The sequence below is a fragment of the Acinonyx jubatus genome, chromosome C1, assembly GCF_027475565.1.
Source record: "Acinonyx jubatus isolate Ajub_Pintada_27869175 chromosome C1, VMU_Ajub_asm_v1.0, whole genome shotgun sequence".
In the NCBI taxonomy this organism is placed as follows: domain Eukaryota; kingdom Metazoa; phylum Chordata; class Mammalia; order Carnivora; family Felidae; genus Acinonyx; species Acinonyx jubatus.
In genome coordinates this window covers 200127575-200149596 of record NC_069381.1, presented here as the reverse complement: position 1 = coordinate 200149596, position 22022 = coordinate 200127575, and the positions used below count along the sequence as shown (strand labels likewise).

General features: G+C 57.7%; 1 protein-coding gene across 12 annotated transcripts in view; it reads right to left on the bottom strand.

Moving 5' to 3' along the window:
* The window catches only part of SPEG (striated muscle enriched protein kinase), a 57104-nt gene that overhangs the window by 3533 nt on the left and 31549 nt on the right, over window positions 1-22022 (bottom strand). For 11 of the 12 annotated variants that reach the window (XM_027049878.2, XM_027049859.2, XM_027049864.2 and 8 more), the window contains 26 exons: window positions 21390-21548; window positions 21094-21283; window positions 20767-20990; window positions 18167-18286; window positions 17843-17947; window positions 17033-17239; window positions 16507-16630; window positions 16214-16389; window positions 13493-13605; window positions 12881-13049; window positions 12534-12630; window positions 12208-12408; window positions 10839-10896; window positions 10178-10255; window positions 9893-10071; window positions 9357-9383; window positions 8521-8673; window positions 8294-8336; window positions 7278-7346; window positions 5035-7009; window positions 4621-4752; window positions 1939-2055; window positions 1631-1798; window positions 1396-1518; window positions 1069-1236; window positions 366-981 (listed from right to left, as the gene is read on the bottom strand). In XM_027049878.2, coding sequence (XP_026905679.1) covers window positions 366-981; window positions 1069-1236; window positions 1396-1518; window positions 1631-1798; window positions 1939-2055; window positions 4621-4752; window positions 5035-7009; window positions 7278-7346; window positions 8294-8336; window positions 8521-8673; window positions 9357-9383; window positions 9893-10071; window positions 10178-10255; window positions 10839-10896; window positions 12208-12408; window positions 12534-12630; window positions 12881-13049; window positions 13493-13605; window positions 16214-16389; window positions 16507-16630; window positions 17033-17239; window positions 17843-17947; window positions 18167-18286; window positions 20767-20990; window positions 21094-21283; window positions 21390-21548 — 5791 coding nt within the window. Of the gene's footprint in view, window positions 1-365; window positions 982-1068; window positions 1237-1395; window positions 1519-1630; window positions 1799-1938; window positions 2056-4620; window positions 4753-5034; window positions 7010-7277; window positions 7347-8293; window positions 8337-8520; window positions 8674-9356; window positions 9384-9892; window positions 10072-10177; window positions 10256-10838; window positions 10897-12207; window positions 12409-12533; window positions 12631-12880; window positions 13050-13492; window positions 13606-16213; window positions 16390-16506; window positions 16631-17032; window positions 17240-17842; window positions 17948-18166; window positions 18287-20766; window positions 20991-21093; window positions 21284-21389; window positions 21549-22022 lie in introns of those variants that run through there. The other variant, XM_027049923.2, reaches the window with a different exon arrangement.

The window sequence follows — 22022 nt, the reverse complement described above, 5'->3', positions numbered from 1 at the left end:
CGTGGCCTCTGAAGTTCAATCCTAGGAGCCTGGATGGGAGTCTCAGCTCTGCCACTTACTGGCTCTGTGCCTCAGGCAAATCCCATAACCTGTCCAACCTCAGTTTTCCTATCTGTGAAACGGCTGATGATAATAATGCAGTCTCTGTCTGTCTCTCAGGGTTGTGAAGATTAAATGGTATCATATGATTAAAGAGCTTAGCACAGTGCCTGGCAGAGAAAATCTGAATTTAATATGCCAGGCATCCAGATCTCAGTCCCTCCCCAACCCTGCCCAGGGCAACCTGATCTTCTCTCTGAATTGCTGTTCCCTACATCCCACCCACTCCCCCCTCCGTCTTCCGTCCCTTCCCCAGACCCACTTGCCTGGCCTTCTCCTCTAGGAAGGTGTAGGGTTTCTGAGGGGGCCCCTGTCGAAGAGTGGTGCCCTCTGGCCCAGGAGAGCTGGGGGGACCACCCACAGGGGAGGTGACCACCTCCTTGGCCGGGCTGAGGCTTCGCACAGTCACCTTGGTGGGCTCGGGAGGGGGCTCGGGGGCTGGGGGCTCAGGGGCTGGGGGTGCAGACACAAAGGAGGTTACCATATACAGGGGAGTAGTGGAAGACGCTGGTTTAACCCCTTGAGGGGTGGAGGCTGGGGTTGGGGTCCCAGTGTCAGGGATGGAAGACTTGGGCTCACTTGGGGTGGCCTGGGCACTGGGTGGGGCGGGCTCTGCTTGCTGGGCAGCCTGCAGACCTCTGTGCTTTCGTGGGGGGGTTTGGGGTGGAGGACCCACGGCCTTGAGGGAGGACAAGGCCTGACTGGGGGGTGTTGGGGGACATGAGGGGCTGAGAGCGGCTGACTGAGGGGCTGGGGGAGCAGGAGCTGGGGTGGGAGTCTGGGATGGGGCCAGTGAGGTAGGAGAGTGAGGAGGCGGGGCCCTGGCTGGCCCTGAGGTAACAGGGGCGTCTTGGTGAGCAGCAGATGGCAGAACTGAGGAATCTAAGTGGAGAGAAAGAAAATCATCACCATGGTACCCCCGGGGCAAAACCATAGTTCTCTGGCCACCCCCCGTCCTGTCCCACTGACCTTGTGTGCCCCTGACGATGACCTTCTCGGAAGGGTTGCTGAAAGGCCCTTGCCCAGCACGGTTGGCACAGGCCACACGGAATCTCACGGTCACACCGATTGGCAGGTGGGTCACGTTGTAGTAACAGTCAGGGATGCCTGAGCTCACAGGGTGCCAGGCAGACTCCCCTGTAGGGCAGCATGGGGGAGGGGCTGAGGCCACAGAAGGGGTGGCCCAAGCTCCCAGGGCTATCTGTGAGGAGCCAGGGAGGGCAACTGTCTCCCGGGACCCGAGCACCTCCCAGCTCCCACCCCCTCTTCCGCCAGCCAGCCTGCCCCGTCCCTCACCATCCACCCGCCGCTCCAGCGTGTATGTGCAAGGTGCCCGGCTATCTCCTGGCTTCCAGAGCACCAACGCCGTGTCCTGGTAGGTCTGGGGCACCTCAGGAGGAGCTAACTTTCCTGGGATGCCTGGCAAGAGGAAGGGAGCCCCAGTGAGCCCCTGTGCCCCAGCTTAGGGACCCTCAAACCCTAGCCCACCATGTGCCATCGCTGCCCCCCTCAGTCCCTGCCCCTAGCTCACGGGCCACAGCCACGGTACAGGAGCTGGTGATGCTGCCCAGGACATTGGTGGCCGAGCACTCATAGAGCCCAGCATGTCGCTTGCCCACCCGGGGGATGCTTAGCAGCTGCCGTCCATCTTTGCAGGACACGATGATCACTGAAGGCTCTGATTGCAGGGACTGCTTGTCTGCGGGCCGGGAAGAGCAGAGGGGGCTGCTGAGTGAGACGGCTCCAGGCCCCCCTCCCCAGTTACCACCTCCCCTGAGCATCCCCTGGCTGTGGGACCACTTGCCTGCCCGCTGTCTGTGACAGGAGGGTTCTCCTTACCTTTCATCCAGGAGATGTGGGGTGCAGGGCAGGCCGCTGGCAGACAGAGCAGGGTGGCTGCCTCTCCCTCCAGCAGCACCTGGTCCTTGAGTTTGATGTGGAAGACCGGAGGGAAATCTGCAGGGAGGACAAAGACAGCCATGGGTCTGCAGGAACCCCAGCTCACTTACCAAGGAGGGAAGGGAAGATGTGTGTGAGAGCGGGGGCTGCCAGCAGGAAGCAGAGTGAAAAGTTGTCCCTTCCCAGTCAGATGTGGGAAGGAGAACCCCAACGCCATGCCTTTGAGAATTTTCTTTAGGGTATCACCTCCTCTGGGTGTAGAACTAGCTTTTTCTTTCGTTGACTATTGAAGATGCTTGGGAGCTACCTCATAATGTTTGTAAAGCGCTTGGAGTGGGGCCTGGAACTAAGTAAGTGTTCTATAAGCATCTGTTAAATAAAGTAAAAACAAATATTGGGACACTATGCTGATTAAGATTTTGAAATACCCACTCCTGTGGGGCACCACAGGGCAAGTGAGAGGAGCCAGTGACTTGGGCACAGACTCCTGAGATTGAACATTACGTTCAATCAAAACGCGTCATCTCGAAAGATCCAAAGTCAAGGCAAACGGGGCAGACCCCAGAAGTGTGTCAGCCTCCCCGGCCCCTTACCCCACCTGGGGTCTGGGCACACGGTCCCAGACCTCATATATACTCCTTTGGGTCAGCTAACTAGCGAGAGCTTCTGCAGGGACAAGAGACAGTATCTGTATGACCTTGGACCATGTTTTGTCTGTAAATTGAGGAAAATCCTAACACAAAGCTCCTAGGCTGTGAGAATTAAAAGAGGTATGGAAAGTGCTTAGCATGTATCTAACATGTAATAAGTGCTCACAAATGTTAGCTTTTATTGTTGTCAGGATTACTATCCTGTTGATATGCCCAGTAGAGGAGCTAAGGCCAGACCCCCAGAGAAATAGGCTGTTTCAGCAAAGCTGGCTTCATAGCTGGCTGGTGAGTGTGTCCAAGCCTGGGCTGTGGATGGGTCAAGGTCTTTGCTGTTGTACAGCCTGCCTGTGGCTCCTTGGTGTCCTGAGGATTTGCATTCCTGCTCCCTGGAAAGTCTCTTTAGAAAAATCCCAATCTGGTCGAGACCAATGCAGGGTGGGGTATGGGGTATATTTTTCATGTGGGAAGAGAGCTGAGGGGTCGATACCCCTAGGAGCCCCAGCTGCTGCCTGTCTAAAGAACCAGGAGGGAGCAGAGGTGGGGATGAGCTGCGTAGGGGAGGGATGATCAGCCAGAGTGGATATCAGGAGAGCAAGCATGACCCCTCCTTTCCCACTATACCCTAGTGTTCCCTAGGAGGGGTCCCACACCGAGGCGCCAACAATGCAAAGTAAATATAGTTTCATCAGTGGCCACCTCCAGGCCAAGTGAGGGTGCTGGGGAGAGGGGAGAGGGGAGAGGGAGGGGGGCCAGGAGGAGAGGTGAAAGGTGACCCCAGCTCAGCTCTGCCAGCCCCACCTCCATTCCCGCAGAGGCCAGCCCTAGTTGGTAAAGTGGACGGGGGACAGCCTTCTTCCTGCAGGGAGGGGGCAGAGGATGAGGTAAGGGGACACTGCCTCTGCAGAAAATCAGCTGCACAAGCAAAATGCAGCTGGGAGAGAAGCCCCAGTGGGAAGGAATCAGCTGTCCCTGGGCCTCGATGCTGGCTTATCTCTCTTTCCCTGCCTCTTCCACCCCTGCCCCCACCGGCTGGCCTCCTTCCCTCCCCTTTGCTCACTATAGGCCCTGCTGCCTTAAGAAAGACACCCCAGCTCCCCTGGCCAAAGATGGACACAGTCACCCTGCGTCCAGCGGAGGCATGGCTGGAACGGTGCTGAGGAGTTTTATCAGGAAACCGGGGAAGATCGGAGCGGTGACTGATAAAGATCCCGCACACAGCCGGGCTTGGTGGGCCTGCTCTTTTCTGCGTGCTGGTCTGGAAAAGCTGCCCTCCCCACAAAAGCCTTTGCCTGTGGTCCTTGAAGAACGAGCCCTTTTCTGGTGGGGAACTGGGGTGACCCCAGGTGGAGAATACCTCTCTCCCTGCAGCCCCAGGATACTTGGGCAGAGAAACAGACCAGGGCATATGCCAAGTCCCCCACCCCTCAGCAAAGAGCCCTGAAGACTGCTTGTCCCCACACAAGTGCCTTCTGTGGGGGCAGGGAGGACAGGAAGGGGCAGCGAGGGTGTTCAGGGCTCTGGAGGAGTAGAGAATTGGGGGCACAGAATTGGGGGCACAGTCCAGATTGTGGGCCGCTGGGCTGGGAAAGAAAGAACGTCTTTGTACGTACACACATTTGGAGGGGGAGGCTAGCCAAAGAGAGGCATACGTACGGTGTCCCAAAGCCACCTCTGGGTTCTGGCTACAGAGGACCGTGCAGTCCAATTCTCGGCTAGCATGGCTAAACCTGTTTCCTCACCCATAAAATAGGGATGATGATAAGAACAGTTCCTAAACAACGTGGGAAGGTTAGATGAGGCAGCGCTTGTAAAGCACTTACTAGGACACTCAGCATTACTAGTCAACAGGATCAGTTAATGCTATTATTATTGTTGTTTTCCCGACTCTGGGTCCCTTCCACTACTGCCCAGCGTCCTCAAGGACCGCTCCTGAGGCAGGGAGGGGGCTACTCACCCAGCAGGCTTCTATTACCTGATTCACTGCGCACATACTGGTGACCCAAATCCTCCTGGGCACTGGCAGAGAGGTTTGGCTGTGATAACCCCTTGTCCTTTCGCAGCCGAGAGAAGCCCCAGCGAAGCCGTCTCCGGCTTTCCCCAGGAGCTGTGAAGACCCAGGCCCATAAGCCCTGGCCCAACCAGTGCCAGAAAGCTCCCACCTCCCTGAGGCCCTCAGCCCAGGGAAGTAGAGAACTTCTAGCCCCCACCGCAGCTTGCTCCCAAACCAGCCTCAGCCCCCTCTCCAGGACCTCCAGCTCCTCCTCCCAGAGCCTCCTTCCAGCCCTCCCACCCTCTTCCGGGCTCTGCACCTATCCTCACAGCTCCACCCCACCCCCCACCCGCACGTGTTCACACATTTACCGGCCACTCTGCCCCTGTCCCTCACCCGAGGAGCCGGACGTAGCGCTGGCCTCGGAGCCCAGGGACTCTGCGGAGGGCGTGCTGGCGCCGGCCTGGGCCGCCAGCTGGTTGTGTGCGAGGCCGAGGCGCCGCAGACTCTCGCCCTCCGACGTGGCCCTGCGCAGCCGTCCAAACAGCGGCGTGCTGCGACCCGATGCGCCCCCTGAGTCCTCGCTGCTGCCGCTGCGCTGCAACCGGCTGGACAGCCGCTCAAGCGTGGAGCTGAGCCTCCTGCGCACGGCCAGCACCGGGGAGCCCCGCGCCGAGCTGCCGCCCTCCGAGCTCTCCCCGTCCCCACCGCGGGCCTCCCAGGCTGGGTGGCGCTGCGCGGGCGGGGTCCGCCGCAGACGCTGGGACAGCGACAGCGAGAGGCGGCGGACGAGGCCCGGCTCCCCGACCGCCCTGAGGTCTTGCACGGAGCGGGAACGCTCCGGCCGTCGCACCAGCTCCAGTGGCGTTCCTGCCGGGCTGGGCCGGTACATGCCGTCCTCCTCCTGGGCCCCGCGAAAGGGGCCGCGTTCCTCTGAGCGCGAGCGGCTCAGCAATCGCAGCCCCCGCGACAGGGGCGACTCACGGCTGCGCTTGAACTTGGCCTCGAATACAGCCTCTGACTCTAGGTTCTCGATGCTGCTACTGAGACTGCTACCTGGCCTGCGGGGCACCGTGGGTACCCGGGCTTTCTCGGCTAGCACTGGGGGCACCCCGGCTGAAGGCACGCGCTTCTCGGAGGCTCCCGGAGGCGGGGAGGCCACCCGGGCAAACACAGCAGGGTGGGGTCTGGGCTCTGATGGAGATGCCCCAGGGCTCTGCAGGGGGCCCGTCGTGTGACCTGACAGCTGGAGCGACTGCATGATCTGGGCATAAGGTGTGAGGGGGGCCACTGGGGTTTGCGGAGTCACAGAGGGCTGTGTGGGCTTGGGGGCTGGGACCGGCTCCAGCGTGGACTCTGGGGCCTTCTCTTGGGCAGGCTGGGGTGCCAAGGGCTGCGGGGCATCACTGGGTGTGGTGGTAGGAGGTTTCAAAGACTTGGGGACACTGGATTTGGGGGCGCTGGGCCTCGTAGGGCTGGGTGGTTGGGCCTCACTGAGGGCAGACAAGGAGGGAGACTCCTGTAGCCTGCGGGCCCCAAGCCTGGCCACGGGGATCTCGAGGGGCGCCCCAGCACGGCGGTGCCTGCCCCGGGGCTCTGCCTCTCCCTGTGAGAAGCTGCTGCTCTTCTGCAGGCCCCGGGTCTCAGGTGGGGGCTGGTGTCGAGGGGCTGCCTCACTGGAGGCAGCCCGTGCCAGCCGGGGATCCCGGGCACGGTCCCCCAGGCTCTCTAGCAGGGGGCCCCTGAGGCCACTGACCTTGCCATCCTCAGGGCCTCCCCGCAACAGCCGCTGGCGCAGGGCCTGCAGCCTCTGGGCATACTCACCCTCACCCAGGCCTCCCCGGGTCAGGCGGGTGGCACCCGGGCTGGGGCTTCGGCGCTGCGGCAGCTCCACAGAGGCTGCCTTGTGCAGGCCCCGGCCCGGCTCCCTCGGCCCGGCCCGGGGCAGGGCACTCTCGGCAGAGGTGCCCCTCCGGAGCTCCCTCCGCTGGGGGCTGGACCCAGCTTGGGGCTCCTGGCCTGGGGAGGGGAGGGCCTGAGGGCTGGGGGCCTCCTGGTCCTGAGAGGGGGCCCTTCCCTCCTCCTGCCAGTCCATGGGGGTGGCCATGCCAGCCTCTGGGGCGCCCAGGGCCTCATCCTCAGTGGGAATGTCAGTGAGGGACACCCGGGAACCCGAGAACTCAGGCTGCAGTGGCCGGGGCACTGAGGGCAGCTCCTCCAGCTCTTCCTCCTCAGAGTCAGAGGAAGATGAGAGCCCCCCACTGGGGGGTGGTCTTCTGGGTATGGCTACCCACACCCGCTCTGGGGGTGCCCGCAGCAGCTCAGGGATGGGGCGCAGCACCAGGTGGCACTTGTAGCTGATCTGGGAGCGCTGGAGACAAGGTACTAGAGTCAGACCTGAGAGGGACCCCTGAGGCCAGACTGACCCACTCAAGCCCACCTCAGCCCCAGGGGAGAAGACCCCAGGCAGGCGGAGGGTTGGGGAACGGGAGTGAAACTGGGGGTTGAGAGAATAAAAAGTAGATGAAGACAGACGAGTGGGGAGCGAGGGCACGTGATAGAAAAAAGGCAGGGTTCAAGAGAAAAAACTGTGGAGCAAAAAGGTGGAAGGCACAGAGGCAGGGCCCAGGCAAACTCACCTGCCACCTCCGCCTGGAGAGGAACAGCTTTAAATGATCCGTGCTCACCTCTGCACCCTTGGCCTGTGTCTGCAAACCCAGGAAAGAGGGCCTGAGAAAAAGTCCTCTGCCAACCTAGACCTTCAAGGTTTGGCAACAGAGAGACAAAGTCCACAGCAGGGGACAGTGGACTGGGCAGCATTGAGTCTGGGTTCCTAGGGGTCCCTTCCCCTTAGATCTGTCACGACTCCCACAGCCAAGGTGCCTACGAATGACAAAATCCCTGAACCTAAGTGGAAGGGCAGAAAGTCAGTGGCTCTTCGTGTGGGTTTGGGGCTTACACCAGGGCTCTTACACCATCTTGGCACATTGGCTGCCCTCAGGAGCCTGCACTTGGGCCCCTGGCCTGGGCTCCACTCCCCAGCTCACCACCTGTCTCACACAGAGCCGGCGTCCCAGACATCTGGAGCTTTGGTGGGCCAGACGGAGACAGATATTTCCCTCAGTCTCCCACCCAGGTGTCTGAAAAGAGCTCATTTATGATCTGAGAGACAAGGCTCATAATCCAAGGACGGATACCAGAATGACCTCAACCTTCAGTTGACCCAGCATAACACTCAATGGATGGTTTATTCAGTCACTCTTTCTGGGTCATATGCTGAACTCCACCCCTCTGCCCTGTGGTGCTGGGGTTTGAAGATGAATGAGTGAGAGTTCTGGCCACACAGAGCTCAAAACCAAGAGACCGGTCTAGCCGGGCCACCCACCAACCGCAGTGCAGGACAGAGGCAGACACACAGGAGTGAGGAGGACCAGGGCTGGTCTTGAGAGCCAGGGAAAACCCTGATGACTTTGCTTATTAGCAAAACAGGAGTAATAATGTCTTTCCATGCAGAGCTATTGTGAGGCTAACAGACCATATGGTTATAAATTGCCTCTCGCAGACTATACTGCACACAGTAGGTACTCAATAAATGGAGCTGTTAATAATGTTCTCTCCCCCCACCTCTTCTACCACAACTTTGCAAGAGACTCACTTTGAACCAAGGATGTTCTAGGGTCTCCTCTGCGGTAGGCCTCCTGTAAAGGAATGAAGGTTAAGAAGGGCTCCATCACTCATTCAGAGAGCCAGTCAACACATGGGCAAACAGGGCCTGTAAGGAGTTGAGAGACTGAACATCTAAGGGCAGAGGCTGGGTCAGGAGTGGGGGGCGGCATGAGGGGACTCTGAGGGGTGGGGGGCTCCTCAGGACCCTGTACTCACAGCCGGTCCCGCACCAGCACTTTGATGAGGAAGCCCCGGGCCTCCCTGCTCAGGCTCAGAAATGTGGTCTCCTCGAAGGCCACGTTGTAGTTTCGAATGTTCATCAATGTCGTCCGATCGTTTTCCCCAACAAATGGGGAGATTCCCGTCAGACTGCAGAGGCAGAGAGGGCCAGCATGAGAGGTGGGCGGGGCCCTGGGCTGAGGCAGAGACTATGAGGGATGCCAGTGGGGACATGGGGCTGGGGACAGGTGGAGGCCCTGGGGCTCTGGGGAAGGCAGAGGCAGGGTGAATCCAAACAGAGGGCAGTCTTTCAGGCTCTTGCCTGTCCTGCCGCCACCCCCCACTGCCAAATAGGTGAGGAGGCAGTACTGCTTTGAGACCTGAGCACCCAGCTGGGCCCTGCACCCATGCTTTAGAGGACCTATTTTGTCCCTCCTCCAGCCACGGCCTGTTCCTGAGGTGAAGAGTCTGTGCCCAGGGGATACGCCGCCCTGAGCCTGAGCCTCTTTCTTCTAGTGCCTGTTCTGAACACTCAGGGCCTTATAATACTCTGCCTAGATGGCACTGAGCCTGCACGGGCCTCTCTCTGTCCAGCCTCTCAAGCATGCTGCTAGCATGACCGCCCTTCACCGAGGAGCGTGGTGGCAGACAGAGCTTAGACTCGCAGCCCGAGGCATCCACATTCATGCACGTGAGGCCCCTGACAGTGCAGGGGGGAGAAAGAGAAGGGGTGGGCTGCAGGCCCTAAACTGCTCTCCTGCCCCAGGCTCTGCAAATGTTAGGGGTGGGCCTGCTAGGAGACCATTGGAAACTGGGTGTAGAGGGGTCCTTACCAGAGGAAGGCAACAACGCCCACAGGCCTGTGGGGAAAAGAGAGTAATCGAGGGGTAAGTGGACAGCCCGCCTCCCACCAGCAGTGAGCGGTTTTCTGCTACTGCTAATCTAGTGAGGAGTGTCCTCACTGGGACAAATGGGCACAGGGATGCCTCCTTCCAGGAGGCCTCTCAACCCAGAGGTCTCAAGGTCCCTGGAGGAGTCAAGGGTCATGGCAGGGCCAGCCCAGGAAGCACAGAGGACTCTGGGAGCCAAAGAGCTGCCCTCCCTCACTGCGGGGAGGCAAGATGGCCACAGAGGGGGAAGTCCCCGCACCTAGGGGAGATCAGGAGCCAAGGATGGACAGGGAGGGCTAAGGCCTTGAGTGACTGGGTCAACTCTGGCTGATGAGGGGCAGGTAGAAACATGGTCAATAGACCTACTGTCAGAGGAGGAATCTGGGCTTAGTGAGGCTCCTCTGCCAGCGAGCAAGACCCCAGCATGGCACTGAGGGAAGAGGCCCTGGCCCACCCGTGGCCCAGTATGCCAGCATTACCAGATGTCAGTGACTCCAGACACGGGGGTCTGATTGACAATCTCAGGTGCCACGAACTCAGGTGTGCCATATTGGCAGTACTGGGGCTCTCCCGGAGTCAGTTCCTGGGCATTCCCAAAGTCACAGATCCTCACCTGCTCCTCACCCTCTGCGCCATCCCACACCATCAGGTTCTCAGGCTGCAGAACACAAGGGAAGGCATGGGAGCTGAGTGAAGAGGGGGGGATGCCCCACTGCCTGCCTCCCACGGGGGCTGCCTGCTCCCCACCCCCGCCTGCACCTCACCTTGACATCCAAGTGCAGCACATGGTTCTGGTGCAGGTAGCATATTCCCTCGAGCACTTGTTGCATGTAGGCCCGGATCTGTGGAAACAGGAGGCCCAAAGTCCGCGGGGGCAAGGGTGGGGTATTAGGTTTGCTCACCACCAGAGCTGTGGCAAGAGATCAGGCCATGCCTGAGAAGTGGCCTTCAGATGGCCGGCTGGTGGAGGTAGCTGAAACATAGGTTTGGGGTTTCTGAGATCTGGGGCCTCCAAGTACAACTGTATAGGTTGGGCACAGCACAAATATAGGAGGGAGCCATTTACATTATAATAAGTAGAACTGTGCAGTGTACAATTTGTACAGCCCTCCATGGCGGGACAGCAGTGAGACTAAATAGAGTTGAGGTGGGGTGCCTCCCGAGAGAAATATCTGAGGAATGTTTATGGGGGGAAGACTGGGAAACAACACAGGTAGGGGCCAGTGGGCCTACTGAGATTTACAGAGGACTGTGCAAGTCCCAGCGTGGGAAGTCTGGTCCTGCCTGCCTAACAGTCCTCTCCACCGCCACCCCTGGCCTATTCATGGGCATGGATGGCATGCCCAGGACCCACCCCTCAATTCTCAGAGCTCAGGTGGGTAACCACAGGTGCCCAACCTGACCCCTACCACCCACTGCCCTCACCTCAGACTCACACACGGTGGGTTTCCTGGCCATTCGCTCCAGCAGCTCCTCTGTGCATCTATGTCCCAGATCAAGGAGAACAGTGACAGTAGGGCCAACTCCTGGGCCCTCCCCGGGCAGTGCCCTCTACCCCTAGAGCTCAAGTCAGATCCCGGCTCTGCACAGAGTTCTCCTTCCCCTTAAAACGTATGTAATACCAGTTCTGTGTTTCCACCCTTTCCCTATCATCTGGGTGCATAGATGGGACCACCCTGCTTGAACTCTCATTTGCTGTGGGGTCTCAGGCAAGTCACCCAACCTCTCTGAGCCTAGGTTCCCTCGGGTGGAGAATGGGGATGACATCTTCACTCATACCCTTTCGTTACCTATTTAAAAAGGCCAAGTTAGAGCCGAATTTTGTGGACCATGGATGGAACTTCTTGCCTCTTTTTGAGAATGACCTGTGACATTTAACAAATGGTCATTTTTCTGAGGTTTGGGCTCTTAAAGTGTAGACTGGAAGGCTGGTGTGAAGGATATGGTCACCCAGCTAATGGGAGAGACAAGCTGACCACCTTATCACAGTGTGCCTCTGTTTAAACAGAGCTCTCATGGAAGGGCAAAATCTATTCTTCATGAAAACAACCTTTCAAATAAAACCAGTCCTAATGCTCATCTGAAATGGGGTCACTTCGAAAGTGGATATATTGGATCCACTTCGATATATTGTACTGTATTTCATGTACACATCTTTTGTTAGCCATGTGACCTTGGATGAGTTACTTAATCTCTCTATACTTCAGTTTTATCATCTGTAAAATGGGGATAAAAAAATTCCATGACATAGGTATACACGAGGATTAAATAGGTTAATATTGGCAAAACTTAGGAGCACTGCCAGGCACCCACTAAATGCTATGTAAATTTAAGCTAAAAGGGGTGCCTGGGTGGCTCGGATGGTTGAGAGTCTGACTTTGGCACAGGTCATGATCTCTCAGTTCAAGAGTTCAAGCCCCGCATCAGGCTGTGTGCTGACAGCTCAGAGCCTGGAGCCTGCTTCAGATTCTGTGCCCCTCTCTCTCTCTGCCCCTCCCCCGCTCATCCTCTGTCTCTGTCTCTGTCTCTCTCTCTCTCAAGAATAAACATTAAAAAAAAAAATTTAAAAAGACAGGGGTGGGGGAGCTAAAAAGTGTTGTTTTTTTGCAGAAATCTCCAGACTCTACTCTGTAAAGTTCTGACAAGATGTCTTCAGAACTCCCAATCATCGATGGGAACATTTCCTAATAGGTGGTCAGCACCTCCTAAAGGTCAATGGGACCACTTTGTAAAGTATAAAACATGTTGCTAATTGGCCACGTGTCCCCTACCCGCCCAGCCTATCCCAGGATACAGCTCGGTGACAATGACCAGTCCCCGACGCCTCTCAAAGGCCTCATGGAAGTAGAGGACGCAGTCGTGCTGGAGCCGGGCCAGCAGCCGGGCTTCCCGCCATGCTGATGCCTTTGGCTTGGCCTGGCTGGGGATGAACTTGGCTGCAAACTCCAGGCCGGAGCTTCGCTCCACCACGCGCCGCAGGTAGGAGAAGGCACCCCTGGGTGACGACACAGGGAGGTGAGGGGCTCCGTCATTGAGGTAGCCCTGGCTCTCCAAGGCCTCCTAGCCTCAGACCCAGGCGCCCTTGGCTCCCAGGCTTGGCACTCTCTCCCGGCCCCACACCTGCCGATCTCTTGATGGATGTCATAGAAGTCACTGAGTCTCCTTCCTCGCTGTTCCTCGGCCTCCCCGGCCCCCTCTACTTCCATGGCTGTCTGGGCTGGGGAAGAGATGCCTGGTGTTAGGTGGGGGAAGGCAAGAGAGTAACGAGGGCAGAGACCGGGACAGGCAAGGCAGATGAAGGAGACAAAAGAGGACCAGGAATGTTGGGGGCCCGACGTGGGGTGCCGGCGCTGGAAGATAGTGGTGGCTTAAGAGGGAAGGGCCTGGTGAGTGGTTCCTGGCTGGGGGCTCACATGGCATTCCCGAGAACAAGCATTCTGCCTTTCTCCCTTCGCACTCCAGCCCACCTGAACGCACAGCCAACTCTGCTTTGCAGGAGACTTCGCCAGCCAGGTTCCGTGCAGTGCAGGTATAGACGCCTCCATCCTGGGTCCCTGTGCTGAGCACCACCAGGGAGCACTCGCTCTCTTCATACACGAAGCTCACATGGCTACTCTCGGTCAGCAGCACCTCGTCCTGCAGAGTTGGCCGTCACCTCCAGCCCAGGCCTGGCTTTACCTCTACCTGGGACCCACCTTTATCTCCATGACTGAGACCCAGTCTCAGCCCTACCTCAAGTGCCAGGAACACTCCTACCCCACAGCTCGATACTATCGCTGCCCCAGGGGCCTTGCTCCCTTCAGCACCCGAAACTGGCTCCACTTTATTTCCCAGTAATAGCCCTGCACCACCCAGTTAGTGCCCTGGTTCCTGAAACACCCACGATTGTCACACGGCACCCTGGGTCCCATTTTCTTCTCCTAGCCACACCTCTGGCAGCACCTTTGTTCTTCTCTGTCCAGGCTCCCCTCCTCCTAAGGTTGCCAAGACCCCTCCGTCCAGAAATCCCTCCTCCCTCACCCTCAGGCTCCCAGCCAGCCCCATGCTAGGACTCCCTGAGGCCTCTGTCACCCTCTGACCTTGTACCACATGATGTCTGGCAGTGGTTTCCCCTCAACCACTACAGCAAAGCGTGCGGTTTCCCCAGCCCCGACCTCCACGTCCTCCATGATGGACTCAAATCGAGGGGCCTCTGAAATACACAGGGGTGGGGTGAGGAAGGGAAGGTGACAACACTGAGGTCACGAGGGCATGCCTTTTCAGTCCCTCTCCAAGCCCTCCCTCCCTCAGTGACAGGCTCAGGCAGAACACCAGAAGCCCCTACACCCCAGCACCCCACCCACCGGGGTCTCAAACTCGGCCCCTGGGAACACCAGAGTTCCTTGCCTGTAAATCCATATGTGATGTTCTACAAATCCCAGAAAACCTAAGCCAGAGGGTGCAGCCTTGCTTCGCTGGACCCTCAGTGTTCATTTGCCAGCTCTGAAACTAGGAGATTTTGACACACAAAAGAAATCTGGATTTCCTGCCTCTCTTGAAAAAATCAGGATTGGCCATGCTGAGTGAGCCTCTTCCCTCACTGCATTAATGGGCTGGCGCAGAGTGGCTCGATGCTGCCCCCTGTGGGTGACCGCCCTTCTGCACAGCCCTACCTCGGGCTTTACTGTCCTGGGCCCCGGAAGGCAGCTCAGGCTGTGACCCTGAATTAAATTTGCGGATGGCATTGCCCGTATCTTGACGTTTTCTCTCTAAATCTTGTTTAAATGTTTAAAGGGGCCTTTTGCCATCTGGGAGATGACAAGATGAACAAACAGATACCAATCCTCAGCTTTGCTCTCCCACATGTGACAGTGATTTCATTCTCTACGCATATCATGCGGTCATGTTATTTCCTGGCAGAGTGGCTTCTAATTCTCGGAATGGAATTAAATACCTATTCTAGCGTGCTTCACAGAGGAACCTGTGACTTCCCAGTGCCCCACCTCCTGAGCATGTTTGAGGGTCTCAGCTTTATTTTTTTATTTTTATTTAAAAAAAATTTTTTTTCAACGTTTTTATTTATTTTTGGGATAGAGAGAGACAGAGCATGAACGGGGGAGGGGCAGGGAGAGAGGGAGACACAGAATCGGAAACAGGCTCCAGGCTCTGAGCCATCAGCCCAGAGCCTGACGCGGGGCTCGAACTCACGGACCGCGAGATCGTGACCTGGCTGAAGTCGGACGCTTAACCAACTGCGCCACCCAGGCGCCCCTGAGGGTCTCAGCTTTAAGAGGAGTGGGAGTGAGCAGGCCCTGAGGGAAGAACAGGGGCACAGGGCAGGGACCACCACCCATCACAGGCACCCAGTCTGACTTTGTAGAGATAAAAGGGGGGCACCCTGGGAGTGAATAAGACCCTACCGTGGGGCAGATATGGAGGAAGGAGGCAATTCCACTTGCCCTGCCTGGGGGCTGGGGGGTGGTGGGCACAGTGGGAGGGGCATGAAGATCCAAGCCCCAGGCCTGTTCTAGTCCCAGCTAACTGGAACACAGTGTCTCTCTCTCTCTCTCAGTCACTGTCCCAGCCTTGCTGGGCTGCAGGGCTCTCAGTAGCCAGGGCTTCCCAAACCCTAAGGCTCTTCCTCTATCTGGGAAGAAAAATGAGTCCTATAGATGGTACGCTCAAGGAGCAAAGTGGCAGCTGAGTAGGAAGTGTCGGGGCGGGGGGCGGGGGGGCGGGTGGAGAAGCTGGGCAAGGGAGGAAACACAAAAAAGGGACACGGGGACCCAGATGATCGGTGCCCATCCCCCATCCATATCAGGGCCAGCAGGGCTCCCTCACCTCTTCCTCACACATCCTACGGCCACTTCTCTTCCACGCTCAAGATCCCTTCCCACCCCTCGGGGAATCTGGTTTCTTGTCCAGAGGTGGTGGGGGGTTATTCCGTGAAGGTCAAAGGACTGGAAGGTTTCAAGTGAACTTGAACAATTTTTTAAAAGCACCAGCAAATGTACATTTATCCAGATATGATTGCCTGTGCTAACTAAAATGTCACTTTCTTTGCCTTTGGTTGGAATTGTATCTACTCAGCAGGTAACACTGTTTAGCTCATGCTGATCTGAAGTTCTGAGTGGCGGGTACATATGCCTAGAGTTAATTAACAAACCGGAAAACAAGACAATTACTACTTAACGCATGCCACCGGTTGAGAGCCTACATCTTTAAAGGAGAAATTATAAAAAGGGTCCTCACTGCAAAGGCTGGCAGGGTCTGTCAAATAGACCAGTGCAAAAGGGCAGCCAGGGTCCCCAGAGCTGAGAGTCTGCTAATCAAATGTGCTTGCTTGGGCTTTTTTCTTTTTGAAATTAAACTTGGTCCCCTTACACTTGTTACATTTGAGGTGCTATTTCCTGTTGTGTTTAACACGGGAGCCAGGAGTTGGCCCTGGCGTTGGGCATCCAGGCTCGAATCCCAGCTCCTGTCCTTATCAAGTTGTGTGACCTTGGGCCTGTTACTTAGCATACTCTCCAAGCCTCAGTTTTCCCATCTGTCAAATGAGGACAATAACCAGTCCCATATCGCAGGGCTAACGTAAATATTCCATGAGGTGATACACGGAAGGTATCTGGCACTGAGCCTGGCACATACTAGGTGCTCAATAAATATCTTATTCGTACTATCACTGTTATTTCTGCTAGCATTCGTATTATTACAGCCATTAGATGGCCAGGCCTGACAGGAGGGTATATGCACCTGGGGGCATAAGGCAAGGACCATGGGCCTGACAGGGAGGAGAGGGAAGGAAGCGTCCTGTCACCCACCTGCCAGCTCCAGGGTGACTGAGCAGGCCTGTGTGCCGTGGCGGTTGCGGGCAGTGCAGGTGAGGGGCCCCACGTCTCGGCGGCTCACCCGGCAGATGCGAAGACAGTACTGGTCATCATCCGGCTGGCTCAGCTCGTACACACCTGCCCGTGCCTCTAGGAGAGCCCCTCGGCAGCTAAGAGACACGACAGGGAGGTCACCCAGCATCCAGGCACAGGGTGGGGGTCAGGCCAGGATGGCCAGAGCTGGACAGCTACATGTGGGGAATGAGGCATGCAAGGCAGGGCCCCACCTTCTCCAGACGACCTGGGCCTCCACATGGTTGAAGGTGACCGTGACACTGGTGGGCTGTCCCTCCGCCACATACACGATGTCCGGCTTGTCCAACACAGCAGGCGCCTCCTCGAGTGGTGGGCCTGGACAGAGAAGAGCACGAGCTGGTGCTGGGCTTAATACCAGGTCCTTAGTGTCCTGTATGCTCTTAACCACCCAACAACCACCATGGGAGCTCCGTGTTTACAGATGAGGAAGCTGAGGTTCAGAGAGGTTCAGCTATCTGTCTAGGGCACATAGCCAGGAAGTAGCAGAGTGGGGAATTTGCCCCGAGCTTGTCTGACTCCAGAGCCTCAGCCTTGCCCACTGTGCATGCAGCTTTCAGGAGGAAAACGTGCTCGGACTGGTCAAGGTTGCCCCCAGCCGTGCTATTCCCACCATAGCTAGAATGTCTAGATCAGCCCTTGAGCCTCCACCACGAAGACCCAGTTCCCTGGCCCAGCAGCCCCAACCACCCCCACCCCCATAGAAGTACCCAGGCTCACCGTGCTCCAGCAGCTGCACAGGCTCAGAGGGGGGTGAGGGCTTGCTGCTGCTCTTGATGGTGGTGCTGAGGACCCGGAAGATGTGCTGGACCCCCTTACGCAGCCCCATGGCTGCCCACCCGGGCTCCCGCAGGCCCGTGGCCAGCACTGTCCACTGGTCTGAGCCCAGAACCTGGTGCTGCACGGTGTAGGTCAGGGCGTCTGGGTCTAGTGGGGAAGTAGCTGCTAGAGGTGGGCATTGCTGGGACACCCCCTGTCCCCCCATCCCCATTCAGCTGGCTCAGGACCCAGAAACTCATCATTAGTCTGCTCTAAGGACCTGCCTCAGTTTCTCCTGTTGCTTCTGCCTACCTCCCATCTGCTCTTTCCACCCTGGCCAGCCATGCTCAGGGCCAACCAGGTGCCAGGCATGGGGTCCAGTTGTAGGCATGGAGGGAGTTTAACTCATATCCCAATTTCTTGCTACAACCTGAGATGGAGAAACTGAGGTACAAAGCAGGGAGAAGTCATATGCACAGGGAAGGGGAGGGTATTCCCAGGATCATGACCCAAACACCCAGTCCCTCTGAGAAAGGGAACGTGGAGGCCCCTTTGTGGCCTCCCCTGATGCAGACCCAGGGCTTTATCCACCTTGGAGAGGAGACAGGCATAGCAGCTCCTGGCCATGTTCCGAGTCCCCTGCTCTGTCCTACCCTCCACTGGTACACCTCTCTGGGTCCTGCCTCCCCATCCTGGCTCCCTGGGTGCCCCTGCCTGGGTGCCCCTGCCCACATTCCATCCCCACCCACAGCCCTGTGCAGCCTGACCCACCAATAGCCATGTCCAGACTCCTGGGGGGGTTCCATGTGAGCGTGATCATCTTCCCAGTCACAGCCACCACCTGCGGGGCGCCATCTGGGGGGCCTGGAACCACATCTGAAAGCCAGAGGTCAGAGGTCTGCTGGGTCTTTTAGGGCCCAATGGCTCCGCAGGATCACCAAGCCTCAGGACAGTGGGATGGAGACCAGAGGCACAGCCACAGGGCCAAGGGCAAGGCCAAGCGGCTCCAAAGGGCATAAGGGGAAGGGAGGCCCCTCCCTCACCTAGGCCTCTGTGTAGGCAGAAGCCAGCTGACTGAGAAAGTGCCTGCCTTACCTGTGACATAGAGGTGGGCATAGCACGCAGCTTTGCCCAGCTTGTTGGCGATGACACTCTTGTAGACGCCGGCATGTTGAGGTCCCACAGCAGGGAACACCAAGCGGTGGACATCCCTGTCTGGGGGGTGGGCAGGGAGACAATGACACTGAGCCTGAGTGAGGAGGTTTGGAGGGCTGGACCCATGCCACCACAGGCCTGGCCCTTTACCCTCACCCGCTGAGGGAGCAGCGAGGGGGCAAGAGGGGGGCGGACAGCAAGAAGTACGTCCACCCTGCAGCAAACCCGAAGTCCAGGCTGCCAAGCCTACACCTGCAGCCCTAGCCCCTCTTGGCTGTCCCTCCAGTGACTTCTCATCTTTCTCCCACACTGATTCACCCTCTGTGAGTTCCTACCCCGCTAACTACCCTTCATTTCTGCACCTCTGGCGGTCACACCTGGGCATCAAAGTGCTGACAGGTTTCATTCCTAGGGCCCCTCCCTCAGTCCCCTCTTCATCCCGCATGGCCACTGCTGGTCCCGTCTGCAGCACGGCACCCAAAAAAGCCCTCCACTGGCACAGTCCACACTCTGCCAATGGCATTGCATGCTACCTCCCGACCTGGAAACCTTGACGGCACCTACCGCACTCGACGTACCTACTAGCATCCAAAGCCCTCAGCCCAAACACCCACCCGGCCATGTCTCCCTCTCTTCCTCCAACCCTGACAAGCCATCAGGTCCCTGAACAAGCCCCAGGAGTTCCATCTCCAGGTTTTTGCTCACGAAATTCCTCCCTTCTGGAATACTCTTCCCTTACTTAAGGCCTTCTCCTTCAAGACACAGATCAAGTGAATGCCAGCCTGGGAAGCCTTCTCTGTACCCCCACCCTTGACTCCCTCCCCGGGGTGCCCGGCACTGCTGTGGGTAGTTCCTCCTCTTTACTTACATGTGTCGTGGCTCCTTAAAGACAGGGCTAACTTGTCCTGTCAGGCCCAGTACCTGACGCCTTACACATAGTAAGTGCCAAAGATGTTAGGTTATAAATTATAATAAGAGTTGTCTGTTCTGTGCCCAGTCTATGCCAGCTACTTGACATGTACTTTTTTCCATAATCCTTTCAACAACCCTGCAAGATGATCCTCATTTTACCAATGAGATCAGAGACATTAATGGACTTGTCCAAGGTGACCCAGCTAATGAGTGATGGAACCATGGCTTGAAGTTGCTTCCCTCTGATTCTGATCCTCCTTTTCTACACTGTGATCCCTGAATGATGATAAGGAGGCCATCTCAGGCGGGGGTGTGAAGGGGAAGAGGCCTGCACTGTCCTCCTTCACGTCAAGGCCATCCCCAAACACCCCTCCCCTCTCTTAGTGGTTATCGCCACGTGAAACACTCACCCATTCATTTATCTCTGCTGACACTATTTATAAAGGAAGAGAGACCAAGGGCTGCCGCTGACCCCAGATACAGACAGAGGCTGAGATGCCAGCTCAGATCCCAAGAGACACCCACCGGGGGCCTCAAGCAGAATGAGAGACAGGAAGCCTGTGGGCTGAACAGACAGCCCGAGGAGGGGGCTGTGAGGACAAGGGTCACAGCCACAGTGATGGCACTGGACAGTGGGGTAGGGGAGTGGGGCACAGGTGACAGGGGGCATCCTGGTTAGGAGGTGGGTGCCAGGGTCAGATGGTGTTTTTCTGCCTTTGGGCAAGTCCCTGTCCTTCTGTAAGCCTCAGTTTCCCTGCCTGCAAACCGGGATAATAGTACCTGCCTTATAGGCCCTTGATGATGTCAGGCCTTCAGCACTCAGGGCCTGGGACTCACAGAGTGCTCAAGAAAGATAAGTTCTGTCATGTCGCAGCGGTAAGAGGCACCCACCACGGTCGCAGCATGGGCTGTCTGATGGGGTTAGATAAATCTTTTCCCATGAGACTCAGATCCCTTCCAGGATGGAAATGAGATACCGCCGAGAGAAATATCTGAGGCGGAAAGGACACGGTCCCAGATACGTTCCTCTGTATTTCTCCCCTGGCTCCTTTTCTTTATTTGGTATTGTTAACAACCCTGGCCAAGCATCCTTTTGGAGCCAGACGCTGCCCACACTGGCCTTTTCACTGAAATTTCTCCAGGAAGGTGTGAGCAACACTGCTTTATGAACAAGGATAATAATGGCAACGACAAAAACAATAGCAATAATAATATTTTTAACATTTACTGACCACTGGCTATTTACCAGGCCCTGCTCTGAGTGCTTTATATGTATTAACTTATTTAAAGCTCATAACAAGCTTTTATAGATAAGGAAACTGAGGCACAGAGAGGTTCCGTAACCTTGCCCACAGTCCTGCAGCTGGTCAGCAGCAAGTTGTAGGGCCTGTCCAGCAAGTGTTAAGGGGGCCACCCCAGGCGCAGAGCAGTGATCCAGCAGGTGGCGCCGTGCAACTCAAGGAAGGAGGCCACGACCTCCTAGCGCCTGCGCACTCCCCTCCCCGGCAGCGCCCCATCCCTGGGTAGGCTAGAAAGGGAAGGCTCAAGGGCAGGGAGAAGGTGAAGGTACTGTGTGTGCAGAGGGTGCCAGAGGGGACACTCCCCAGGGTCCCTCCGTAGACACATACACTGTGTCATGCGCCGGTCATCACTGCTCTGGATGCGGTGGCCATTGTGGAACCAGCTGATGGTGGGGTAGGGCAGGCCGGTCACCTGGCACTCCAGCATGGCCTCCTTGGCCAGTCCCACCTCCAGGTCCTGCAGTGGCCGCAGGAAGTCGGGCATAGACAGCCGCTCCAGCTCGCCCTGCTCCGGCTCCTCGGGGATAGAGGGCATCTTCTCCAGCTTTGAGCTGTAAGAACAACATAGCTGCCCAGATGCCCAGAGCAGCCCCTCCCACCATGGGCCGAGGCCACACAGAGGCAGCCCTGGGAGCCCCGGGCACGCCGCGGTACCTGGGGCCGGTGGCAGCCGTCCGAGGCTCCTCCACGTAGAGCTGGGCTGAGCACTGGGCCTGGCCGTGGGCGTTGGTAGCGCTGACTGCGTACAGCCCCTCGTCCTCACTGCCCACATGAGCGATGTGCAGAGAGTGCAGACCTCCTTCCTGCCGCAGCCGCAAGTTCTCGCTCTCCTCCACCTGGTGGCCTGGGGGAGGGAGGGGCGGGCATGCAGAGCAGGCTCAGTGGGGGCCCCCCAGCCGGCCCTCTGGCCCTCAGGAGGCGCCCAACATCTGCAGGGTGGAGGGCCATACCAAAATGAGTCCAGGTAACGGCAGGGGGCGGAGTGCCGCTGATCTTGCAGTCGAAGCGGGCCGCCCGGCCCTCCAGCACCTCCACGTCCTCCAGCAGCCGAGTGAACAGGGGCGCCAATGAGGGCCGCACCGTCAGCCGGGCACTACAGGTCAGCTCATCTAGTGGCGGGGGGAGGTCAGCACTGGGGCAGGGAAGGCCACGGGGTCCCAGGAACCCCAACCCACAGGTCCTGCCCTCATATGCCAGGCAGGAAAGGGGAGCTGGGCCAGGAGCTGGAGCCTGGGCAGAGCCCAGCAAGGTCCCCAAACACCAGAATGAGGTAGTAGGCAAGACCCAAAGACCTGGCCTTCTCAGGAGGGTGGAGGTTGGCGAGGGTGGGCGGCAGGCTGCCACGGTGGTTGGGGAAGCAGCAGGAGCCCCTCGTCACCGCCCCTGCCCACTCAGGACGAAGCTCCGCTCAGCTCCAGGAGAGGGGCCTGGAAGCCAAACCCCGATCCTCCCCCACACCTTTCACCTCCCCTCGGAACTGTCCTCTGGGCCTGGGCTGTGCCTCCACTCCTCCCACCCATCCCAGACCCCGTGAAGCTAGCCCACAAGGAATCTTCTGGGGGAAATAACAGCCCCTTATGCCA